Below are 12,556 nucleotides of genomic sequence, written 5' to 3' on the forward strand. Positions count from 1 at the left end.
ATACAGCTGAGATTTAGAGAGATGCAGGGAAGATGCTTTCTTTTTCCCCAGACTCAGAAAATCCAAGTTTTTATTTCCACAGCATTTTTTTTGTTTGTACATTTCTTCCAAAACAGAGAAGTTCTTAATCTTATCTGCAGCTGAAACAATAGTTTTCAGAAACCCCTGAATGCTAAGGTTTGGGAACATATCTAGAAAAAATTCACTTCCTCCTTCAACTGCACGCCCATTAGAAATAAGTATTTCTATGCTGTAAGTAGGGTAATGCATTTAAGGATAATCACTCTCAATATTCCACGAACTACTCTGAAACCTGCTGCTAGTTCTCGTCATCCGAGACCTATTTCCACAGAAATCGAAGCAGAGCAAATTTCTAAGTGTTCTTTTCTGCTACACTGTCAAAAGCTGCAGACAGAAAGATACATTAGCAAAACCTCTGTTGAGAAGGTACATAGTAAAAGCAAAATCCTCACTGAGTATGGCTAGTATTTAATGTAATAATTACCAAGAAATCTCAAGGTATCTATTACATAGCAGTGCCCCACTAGCAGCAGATGAACAGCGAGTGTGAGAAGACACCAAGTACTCAGATGCAGCATTTGAAAATAAACTGTGTTTGAAACAGTTAAGACAGAGTTTTGCAAAGACTTGAGAAAAACCTGGGTACAGTGAAACCCTATCAACGTGAAGATTTATTTAGATTAGACAAATCAGGGACGGGAGGGGGGGGTAATACATATTATACTGAACATAAACACAAACTTGTTATTAAGGTGTGCTGGGAAGAATAAAAATGTAGGTTCTTGAAATTCCAACACAAAAGTAAGCTTTAGTTACTTATTGCTGAGCAGACTATGCATGTTCCCAGATACTGTCAAGTGAGCTTTACACAAGCAAAACAAATAACTAACCCATTAGCAGCATTTCATGATAAAAATCATTCCTTAGCTTCATCATTAAGCTCTCATCCATCTTAATATGTCCCTTACATTTTATCCATTCTATGGATTTATCAGCTTAAAGGGACTGGTAAGTGTTTTAAGACAGGATGCTTAAAGTAGAAAAAACCCCTCTGAAATATAGAAGGGTGCAAACAAAAGAAACCAATACAAAAACCAAGACTGCTAATTAACAAAATATCACGAGTCACTATCTCAAGGCAACCAGCCAGTTGCCATCTGAAATCAAATCACTGATGACAATTACTAAAGGATATGATGATTACTGAGCAAATGACACATTTCCGATTTGCAAACGGTGAATAGGTATATCAAAAACCTCTTATAAAATCTGTGAGATGGGGACAGAACACAAGGACTTCACTCAGGAGGCAAACTGAATAAAGACAAAACTGATAATTCAGAAGACTAGACTACAGATTTCATAAAAACATCACTGAGATGAAAAACTTCACATTCAAGGACAGACTTGACCATTTAATGGATATTACCACTCCTTTTATGGAACATTGCTAAAAAGCTTCCAAATGAAAGGAAATCTTTTGTCTCCAGTATTAACCACATTTCTTGACACTAGGTGACTTTCTTTTTACTGTGTAAGTCTCACTTTAGTTCACACCTACCTGGCATAAAATGCCTTGGACAGTTTCAAAAACATCAAATGGTATTAGATAGACCTCAAGTCTGATCCCTTATGATGGCAATTTTTCTTTATTTCCCCTCGCTCCCCCATGGCTTGTGGATAAATAATGATGCCATAGTCTAATTCCCAATAACCATGTTCAGTTCTACTGCTACTAGTTGTTGTAAGTTTTATCATACAACCTCTTTGCTGCAAGCCAATGAGTGAAACACAGTCATCTATATCCAGTATGTCCTTGCTATCGCCTGTTTTTGGAAATCACAGTGTGACAAAAAAAGGATAAAATGTGGTGCCCTTGTTACTATCAGCCTGCAATGACTATTAATTTGGGTTGTATGTTTTGGGTAAACAGCAGTCAGCTGTTCTTGTGTTGCTTCAAAAAACTAGTTGTCAATGCTGCACTAAAATCTGGCTGAACACTGGCACGTAAACTGAGTATTTAGTGACGGGACCTCAACTACGAAGTATTAACCTCCAGAAGGAAGCACAGCACATTCCATTTTCATCAGTAAGTACTTTCCTTACAGTGCAGATTTCTAATTGCAATGGCACTGCTGAGAAAGACCACAGACACCAAACCAATTGCTAGCACAGCAAGCCATTAAGCTGATGTTGTAGTGGGGTGGTCACTCCAGTGACTCTGCAGAGAAGTTACTTGCAGCTTTCCAGGCTGTCTGCAAATTCCTTTTGACCATTTTTAAAAAGCTGAAATTTTACAACAATAAAGTAAGCATCCATCACTTCAAACTCTGTGCACATTCTGCTCACACAGATTTAAAATAAAATACTATAAGAAGGAATAATTATTTTCTTTTGAACTCCACCTCTTCTTTCCTGCTTATTTTTCTATTAAAACTCACTACTAAGACATTTTTTTTCTGAATACAGAACTATGGACAAAGCAGCCTTTCACTGACTCAAGAACTGAAGTAGTCTATAAAGCAACTGTTTTCTACATTTCTAGAAACACTGAAAGAAGTTTTGGCAGGAAGAGCCTACTCCCAAAAGCAAATATCAGGGGAGGAGCAGGGAAAGCTCCTGAACAAGTTCTGCTTTCTTTTTCAAGCCACACATTGGCAATATTTTCCCCTCAACACAGAATATGAAGATCCTAAAATTCTTGGTAACTACAGATACTCCTCATAAATTATCCTGAAAAAGCTAAACACCATTTTCTTTTAATGGAGTTCCCTTAAATCCCTTCTCAGCCCAATGACAACAGTTACAATTCTCCACTCAAAACTTCTGTAGAACTTTGTATACAACATTCGAGTTCCAGGAAAACAGAATAACCAAAGAAATGTAGTAAGTAAATCAGTTCATCATCACTACTAAATCCAAGCACATACGTGCGCACTCAAATAGGCATCACCACTTACATTTTCGGAGCACTTATATAGCACGGCATTTTCTTAACAGACTAACAAGGCTTAAAAACAGATTGGGAATCACACACACTCACTAGTTCAAGGGTTTTATGAAAACAGACCTCACTTTCTACACAATTTTTAAAGCCTCTTTCACCTTAAAGAGAAACATTCTACTTCAGCATTATATACCTCAACTGTTACACTACTGTCGCAATTCAGGTAACAGAAGTCAAAACAAGTAATGGCATGGATGGCAGATCTAAATACTTGCAAGGCACAGATGCATGGAATAAAATGATGCCTTGGTTTTGCTTTCCACAAAAAGTCATTAGAGTCATTCCCTTTCATCATGAATTTATACAACCAAAATGAAAAGGTTTATTTAAAGGACCTAAACCATGACGAGAAATGCATGTGGAATGTGTTGGGTATTGATCTGTATACTGTGCATTTGCTGACCCAGGAAAATTCAAACATACACTGGAGAAAAGAGCCAAGACAAACGTGTAGCTTAGCTTGGCTGCATGAAGCAAGAGGTTTATTTGTTTTATCAACACGATTTCCGTTCAGGTTTCTCTGACAGATTCACTCAGTGCATTCTGGAAGAGTCCCCTAAAAAAGCCTTCAGAGATAATGACTTTTTTCCAAGTTGAACAAATTCAACCAAGTGACAGTTACTTGGGAAATGGAATTTAGCAAACACCAAACATCTTGATTTGAAGCTATATGTGTTTTCAGAAAAATATTCTAGAATCTTCAAGATTCTAGAATACTTTTTCTCCTTTTCTTTTTTACTCCTTTTAACTTCCAGTGGCAGTCCACCAACTGCGAGCATTCATCTTCAACAACTATATTTAAAACACGCATGAAATGTACCACTGTCCCACTGGTGTGATCACAAGATGTCATTCATAACAGTATAATTTAACCACACAATTTTCCTGCATGATTTCTATTAACAACCAAGAATTCCAAGAAACTACATACTGTATTTTCTATTTATTAAAATTAGGATGCCTGCATCCTAATCTGATAAAAGGATGCAGAAACAAAAAATTCTATGACTTCAAAAGTCTGACTTCAAAAGTGTGACTTTCAGAAAAGTGAAAGGATTTTATTTATTTAAGCAATATCTATACCTTACGTGAGCTCTTACCTGCTGTTTGTTGCCTTTTCGTGTTAACATGACAAATGGCATTGTGTCTCCAGACTCTGACTCTCCTTCCCCACCTCCAAGCGGGGGACCCTTCTTGAGCTGACTTTTGAGGTGTAGAGGAATAGCAACATCCAACTGATGTACTTTAACAGATTCACCACTCCGTTGCTATTAAAAGAAGTAAATTCTATAAATTATCAGAGGCTAAAAATGTCAGTCTGGCAATGTTCACATTTTCATGACTCAGAAAAGTTTTAACCTTCCAAGAAAACAAAGTAATATATAAATAAAGGTATTAGGCTTTATTATATTTTCCTTCGTTTTTCTTGCTTGTGAAGAAGAAAGTTACAGGGACACATACTTCAAATTTCAAAGGATTTTTAGATAACTTAACCTTGTAAGGAAGGAAATCTAGAGACTTGATTAAACACACTTGAGAATGGTCATTCTACATTCAAGATTCTTTTTTGTAGCATGTTATTAATGCATTCCTCATACAGGGCTTGCAATACTGAGTACTTAAACATTTACCAGATGTGACTTAGAAAAAAATACAGGACTTAAATGTAGCTGCATTTAAATGTATATAACCTTTTAAACATATTAAAACCTAGGCCTGGATATTCTAGGATAAAGTCAGAAGCAATGCACAGTATCTGATGCAGCTATTATTCATCCAATAAAATATCTGTCAGCATGTCATATATTCACTGGACAAATAATACAATTAACAGCTATTTTACTAAAAGTTGCTTATCCAAACATGTCAATTGCAGAGAAGCAGCCACAACTAAGACAAAACCCCCCTGTTCTTTAGTATGGTAAGCTATGCATTAATCTTATTTACTTAAACAAAAAACAACAACAAACCCCAAATACAGTTAGCTGTACAGCAAATTACATTAATTTAAGAAAATAAATATTTATACCTGAAGATTTTCCAGCATCATTTTATCCAACGCCTGAATGAAGTCCTCATCTTCTGCACAAGGGACATGCTTAAGTCCTCCTCCTTTAATCATTACTTCCTATTGCAATGGGGAAAAAAACCCTTCTATTACATTAGATCCAGAAATATGAATATTCAGTCTAGAAATAAGGGTGAAAATATCCTTATTGCTTCTATATAATACAGAATCAAAAACTTAAAATAAATTGTTAAAAAGTTTTCAGCCTGAACTATTTTCTTGAAGAATTTTTTTCTGACGTTTATTGCAGCAATTTTTATGAAGGCTGGCCACTCATTCTGACACACTAGTGTATGCATATAGATACACTTGTACATATTCTAGCTATGGCAACAATACAAAGAAAAGTCTCTATCCCTATCACACCTAAACTAATTTTTCCATTAAAATCCATAAAGTTAGATGGCCTTTTCAATGTGAATACTATCCTTCAGTATTTGGAAAGCACAACATGACAACAAAAATGTTTGAAGTCAGTACTCCAACACATTGTTCTATAATGATCATTACTTTCCTTACTATGTAACTGCAATTCAGGCTCAACTGGATGGGTTCTTTCACTACAGATGTTATAATCTGCCAATCTCAAAGCTGTATTTTAGGAATTTTGCACTCCTTGGCTTGTCTCCTTTTCAGTTTTGAGATCTAGTGCAGAGTAACTGGTTTACCTTGTTGTACCGTATCAGTTTGCTACCATTGCTGGCATTGCAAAACCATCATTTATGCAATATTTTCCAGTCTAGCTACCTGTGAAAGTGCATGGTCCTGTGAAAACATGTTGTAGTAAAGTTGACGGCATAAATATTTTCAGAAGGTAATAATGAAAGTTTGCAAATACAAAAATAAGCTCCAAAATGTATTTGAAAGAATAGCAGGGAGTGTTCTTGTCATGTTTTCCCAGATATAATATGGGCAGCATCAGCAAAAAAAAAAAAAAAAAAAAAAAAAAAAAAAAAATCAGTAAAGAAAACCAAAGATGCAAAAGTCAATTCACTTATCTGAAGTAACAATACATACTGTATTCTCCTCATCAGTTTCATTTTCTTTATTGGAGTCTGTAAGATAATCTGTGTTTTCTTCCTCCTCCTCTTCACCTTCTTCCTCATTGTCAGAGCCCTCCTGAAATATTAAATGTTTAAAATTTGAGAATAGAATAACTTCTTTTAAAACAAAAAAGACCACTTGCATCTGATTCCTCATGCACATTTTCTGCACCTTTCCTACCCTCTCCCCATCCAAACCTGTTTAGTTTAGTTCGGCCTTGGTAAATTTGTTTGTTATTTTTTTTATTTAATGTTTCAGTCAGAACTCACTTAGCTTTATCTGACATTTTCAGAAACATACAGCAGAAAACTGGGAGTAGTGACTGATACACCAGGTGGTTGCACTGCCACTCAGAGGGAATTCAACAAGCTGGAGGAATGGATTGACAAGAACCCATGAAAGTTCAGTGAAGGGAAATGCAAAGTCCTGCATGCAAGAAGCAATAACCCCATTCACTAGTACAGGCTGGAGGCTGCCCATCTGGAAAGCAGCTTGGCAAAGAAGGACCCAGGGTCCTGGTGGGCAGCAAACTGATCAAGAACCAGCAATGCACCCTTGCAGCAAAGGCAGCTGACTGCGTCCTGGGCTGCATTAGGAAAAAGTGTTATTGACAGGTCAAAGGAGGTGATCCTTTCTGCCTGCTCAGCACTGGCAAGACACATCCGGAGTGCTGTGTCCAGCTCTGGGTTCCCCAGTACAAGATCGATATGGACATACTGGAGCAAGTCCAGCAATAGGCCGAAGATGATTAAGGGACAGGAGTACCTGTCGTAGGAGGAGAGTCTGAGAGAGATAGCCTTGTTTAGTCTGGGGAACAGAAGGTTCAGGCTGGGGTGGGAGATCTTAATGCGTATAAACGCCTGACCAGAGGCAGCAAAGAAGAGGGAGTCGGAGTCTTCTCAGTGGTGCCCAGTGACAGACTCAAGAGGCAATGGACACAAGTTGAAAAATTTAATTTAAACATTAAGAAAAAAAGCTTTCTTTACTGTGATGGTGTTTAAACACTGGAACAGATTTCCCAGAGAGGTTGTGGAGCCTCCACCTTTGCAAATATTCAAAACTGGATCAGACATTGCCTCAGGCAACCTGCTGTAGGTGACCCTGCTTTGAGCAGGGGAGGTTGGACAAGACCTCCAGAGGTCCCTTCCCCACCCTCCAACCATTTATGATTCTAATGAAATTATTAATTTGTGAGTGAAGGCACAAACCCAGCCAAACTTCAGGAATTTTAACGCTGAGGAGCATAGACTGAAAGAAAGCTTACTAGTAAACCAACCAACCCAAGCATAAGGAGAAAAAGTGCTTCCTATTTCCTTGATGAACTCGTTTTCTCAAAACACTGCCATCATGATGCCAATTTTGTTGTGTCATAGTGAGAAGTTAGAATTTCTATGTACTCATCTTTTTTTATTGGCTCTATCATTTTTGATTCAAAAGATTATTGGCACAGTAAACAAGGAAGGTTGTTATGCTCTAGAAATCTTTTATTTACTTATATTATACAGGCATAATCTGAACACCTGTTATTTTTCCTGCATGACTGCTTTCACATCTAGTCAACACATTTGCTTCTACAATAGATAAAGAAAATTATCTGGAAGTGTTTTCATGCCAAAAAAATGAAGGCATCTTATTGTTGAGAAGCAGCACATACCCTGAGCAAAGTTGTCAGGTTCAACTTTCTGCCATAATTTCTCTGGAATAAGCCTCAGAAGTTTTCCATATATACAAAACCGGGATGGAAATATCCTCAGAGTACTGACTGGGTTGTGCACACCCACATTTCACCTGCTAACTCTGCGACATAGAAGGGCTTATAGAAGTAATGGGTAATCAAAACATTGATTACTCATTCTTTTTATGCGAGGTAAGAAAAATGATTAAGTTCACCTCTTCTTCTGGCTCATTTACTTCACTTTCATTTCCAGATTGTTCCTCTGTCTCTGCTCCACCTTCCTCCTCCTCTTCATCCTCTTCTAGATTCTCTCCTTCCGTAATGGAATCTTTGGAATCTTTGTCATTCACAATTCCTGAAATTTGTAAAAAGAGAAAGAATTAGGACAAGGAAGTAGAACAGAATTAGGTCAAGAATTAGAACAGATATAGCCACTCAAGTTGTATGTGGAAGATCACTTCAAAAGTCCATTGTTACTGAACACTAAAACTTCCAATGGGTCATAATATTAATTTTCTGAATGAAACATTTCCTATATAGTTACCTTACATGTAAAGGGTAATGATTTCCCTGCCAGGAAAGGAGGAAAACATTATGGAGAATGTTTAAAATCTCCCATAGAACAGCAATCAAGAAGCTGCACTGTGCAAACTGCTTCAAAATATCCTCAAAATAAACATGCAACCTTAATGAAACATGCACTGAAATATAAGCACTAAGTTACAGATGCTCTACAAAACCAGTGGAACCCAGAAGACACCAGGCTTCTGCAGTCTCAGTTCCAGTATTTCACACTACTGTCAATTAATAGCTTTGAAACAACTATTTTCTCAGCCTGTAATAAACCTTTCTGACTCTTTTCTAATGCTCCAAGGCTACACTTGAACCTGAGGATGTAGGTGGCTATATAAAGTCTTTAGAAAACCAGAGTCTCTTCCAAAAGTATCATCTAGTGTGCTCATCCTATTGCAGACAGGACTGACAGTTCTTTCACTGTGTTTTAATTCATCTTGCAGTTTTCCTTACTGACCTGCTCGCCACCTCTATCCCCCAAGACATTTTAGTTTACTCTGTGCGTAAGGTATCAAGCATAGCTCCCTAAACCTCTGCTTTCTTTCAATAAGGTATCCTTCAATGTAATACCCTTCTCTATACCATTCCCACAGTAGTGAAAGATAAGTTTTAGCTCCTTTCAGTGCTTCAGTGCCCAATTTAGTCTTAGACATAGCTTTCAATCAGAATTGTTTTCAGAAAAATATTTAAGAATTGAGCGCAGTTCTGATTCAGGAAAAAATGAAGATCTGTTTTTAGAGAACGGCTATCGCAAAAATTAAGTCATCCAATGCAAAAAAAAGAACAAGCTTCCAGCATACACTATTGTTCCCGTACTTTCAATTTTTTTCATTAATTTACAAAGCCACTTAATCCTCCAGAGGATCATGGTTTGAGCTAGCAGAAAGCAATGCTGATGCCAGCCTTCTGCAACACAGCAGATCTAAGCCAGTAATTTTTCAAAGATTTTACTAAGGAGTCAATACAGTTACTATGCAGTTTGTCATTATACCAACCATACTTAGGGTCAGCTGTTAGCTTAAAGCTTTCTAGATGGCAAACCAACACCAGTTCTGTGCTTGTGGTACTCCTTGTTTGTTCTCTGCCATACACAAAGAACAAATGCAGTAGCATGCTATTCTTAGGCAGAAGTCTAGACTCTGAATATACAAGTGGTTCAGGGTACCCCAGATTTTTTTTGCTCCACGTCCAAATGCTTTTAAGAGATGCAATATGCAGATATGCACAGCCAAGTCTCTACAAAAAAAATAAATCGACTAACATGACAAAGATCAGCTTTTGGAGGAGGTGAATCTTTACAGCCATGCTTGAATTAAAAGTCAGAAATAAGATGTATGGTATATATAGCTGTATAGTAGTAACTGAGGATTTCAGGTCTGTGTGAACACACACATACACACACACTCTTCCTCCTTCATAGTCCAGAGGTTTCAAAGCATTCTTCTTCTCCCCTATTTATAAACACTGTGCTTTTCAAAATCTGTGCTGCTCCATAATGACACAAGAGTTTCTTTTGAATCGCTCAGTGTATTCTCACCAGTACAAAATCACCAGAGCAGCACAGGAACCAGTCAGTCCCCAACTCAAGGTCTGCAGGCAACAAGCCACCCCGCTGTTCTGCCTAGAATTACACCTCAGACTGATAAAGAACAAAGTACATCGTGGTCTTCAGCACAATACCTTCTCAGTGTTATTGTCCATGGGCTGAGGAACTGTGGGGACAAATTGGTCAGGAACTGCAGTTTTACTAGAGCTTTTGCTAAAGTAATAAAAAAATAATTTCCTTCAGATATGCTCGTACCTATTGTCATAGCCTTCAAAGGTCAGAAAGGCAGATGACAACTTTTCCAAGACCACCTTCAAACAGTCCTAATAGGAGGACTAGGAACTATCCCACCCTATACTGATGTTTAATAGCAAGCCAGTGATATCAACACCAAGAAAAGCAACACACCTGGGGAGGACACATGACACAGCCTCCTTTTTAAAGGCTGTACTGTTGATGGGCTTTGCTCATGCTAAAACTAACACAATAAAAAGTTCTCCAACACTAGTTCACGTTCAGTGACCATGTACCTCCCCCATAACTACACCAATTTCAATTGCCATATTGGTGGTGATTCAGGAAGCAGAAGTTCTTATGATTTGTAGGAGGGAAGTGCCGAGTATCTTCCAAAAGAATATTACAGTTTATGTAACTAGTGGTAAACTACTTCTTGGTTATCACTCTGAGAGCATAAAAGCTAATAATTTAGATGGTACCATAAGGAAATTTTTATCTGCATTTCACTTGCTATGTAGGTAATTTTAAGGTGTGTCAATTAAACGAACAGCATATTAAAAATATAAATACCTTCTAAAACAGACGTTGCAACATTTCACCTTGAAATTACGCACACACATCCCAGTGGATTAAAGGATTATTAAAAATTGAACTTGTCTAACTAGATGAAGTGCTATTAAGGCTATAATTAACACTTAAAAGTGTAAAATTTACATATAAAAGCTTTTCATGACCAAGCTTGTTTTCTAATCTTCCATTTTTATTTGAAGACAACTCAATTTAATGAGAACGAGCACAGTAGTATCCCAATAATTACTAAGAACTGATATGTACAAAACATTTAAAGGTTAATATGATGATAGTAGCTTTAGATACACACCGACCAGTATTTGGTCAACTGAGCTATGCTACAAACCCAGCCATTTTCTCCTGAAATTGACTGATTTTTAACACAGCAAGATTTTTAAATACACATCACAGTAGTCTTAGCAAGAACTACAATCTAGCATGCAACCTAGCTGACAGATACATTTTAAGAAGAAAAAAAAAACCTTTAAAAATCCAAGCAAAGCTCTAATTCGTGAAAACGAAATCCTCCTCTGTCCTCTACTGAAATGTAAAACCCATTGAAAATTACTCCAAAGGAAGCGTAAGGCTCAAAAGACCTGACAGCATGTTAAAAGCAAAACATGTTCTCTTTTACTGTAGTCTTACACTAATGCTTACTTTGACACAGCAGCTCTAGTCAAGTCCAGAACTGGGGAAGGAACACAAGAGTTGCAAGCAACCAATATACCAAAATGCCCAAGCTGGCTTCCATCAGTGCCCACAAACCACCAGGCTGCAGTAACTCAAGTGTGCAGATACTCCTTGCTTTTTGTAGTAGAATGTGCTTCCTAAATTTTTCTGATGAAAGTCATAGTTTTCTTCCTCATTATTTGCACCATGCTACTGATTTTTATACATACACACACACACTTCCCCTCTCCAAATACTACTATATTAATAGTGTTCATACTGACTTTTTTTTTTTTTAAGCACTCAATCACTTTAGAGTTATGGAGATTCTATATGAGCTCCATGGTGATCAGAAAAATGCAAAGAAGTTACAAAAATATTTCTATCATGAGAATAAAAAGGTCATATCATGAGAATAACAAGTTACCTGTCATCATCATACAAAAGATAATTTTAAGAAATACAGGAATTGTCAAAAAGACCTCATTTCCCTCACATATTTTCTTACCTAATTTTATTAAGAATTCTCTTTCCAAGTCTTGCACCTGTCTGATAGCTTCTTCCAGGGAATTGCAGAGCTTTATCTTTGGTCTCAGCAGTTCCAGTGTATCGCTGATCATATAGTCTATGTCTATAGGAAATGGGTGGTCTTTTGTCCAAACATCCAGACTTTTTTTCCACCAAACATACCGCTAGAACACAAAATATTCAAATAAATCATTTGCGCACTGGCATTTATAAACTATTCAACTTATGAAGTTTGTAATGCCTAGCATGTTTGTGCAGTAGAAAATGCAGAAGATTTTACATCACTACTCTTATTTCATACAACTATTAAAAATTTTCATATCCATTGTTATCAAACGATGTTTAGTGATATCACATACATTAAGAATATGCTCTGTTTATCATAATGAGTGTTACATAATGAGCGCACAAAGACTGAGCAAAAAAGCACTGAAAAGAAAGTGCCTTCTAAGGGTAGATACTTTCCACAAGAGATGAGCACTTAACAGTCGGCCAGCTTTCAATTCTTTCCTCCGTATTTTTTCAAGAAAATTAATTCCCCCAAAGGCATATTATGGGAGGAAGAGGGGAAACATCACAAAAAATTTTAAGACTACAGCTAGCATGAAGTGACTTATC

The 12,556-nt window shown here is 37.0% G+C and overlaps 1 protein-coding gene across 4 annotated transcripts in view; it reads right to left on the reverse strand.

Moving 5' to 3' along the window:
- Positions 1 to 12,556, reverse strand: part of UPF2 (UPF2 regulator of nonsense mediated mRNA decay) — a 64,716-nt gene that overhangs the window by 12,223 nt on the left and 39,937 nt on the right. For all 4 annotated transcript variants that reach the window (XM_035889179.1, XM_035889176.1, XM_009649455.2 and 1 more), the window contains 5 exons: positions 11,919 to 12,102; positions 8,031 to 8,170; positions 6,114 to 6,215; positions 5,058 to 5,156; positions 4,129 to 4,296 (listed from right to left, as the gene is read on the reverse strand). In XM_035889179.1, the coding sequence (XP_035745072.1) occupies positions 4,129 to 4,296; positions 5,058 to 5,156; positions 6,114 to 6,215; positions 8,031 to 8,170; positions 11,919 to 12,102 (693 nt within the window). The remainder of the gene's footprint in view (positions 1 to 4,128; positions 4,297 to 5,057; positions 5,157 to 6,113; positions 6,216 to 8,030; positions 8,171 to 11,918; positions 12,103 to 12,556) is intronic.

Source organism: Egretta garzetta, unplaced genomic scaffold (assembly GCF_000687185.1).
Source record: "Egretta garzetta isolate BGI_Z169 unplaced genomic scaffold, ASM68718v1 scaffold291, whole genome shotgun sequence".
Classification (NCBI taxonomy): Eukaryota; Metazoa; Chordata; class Aves; order Pelecaniformes; family Ardeidae; genus Egretta; species Egretta garzetta.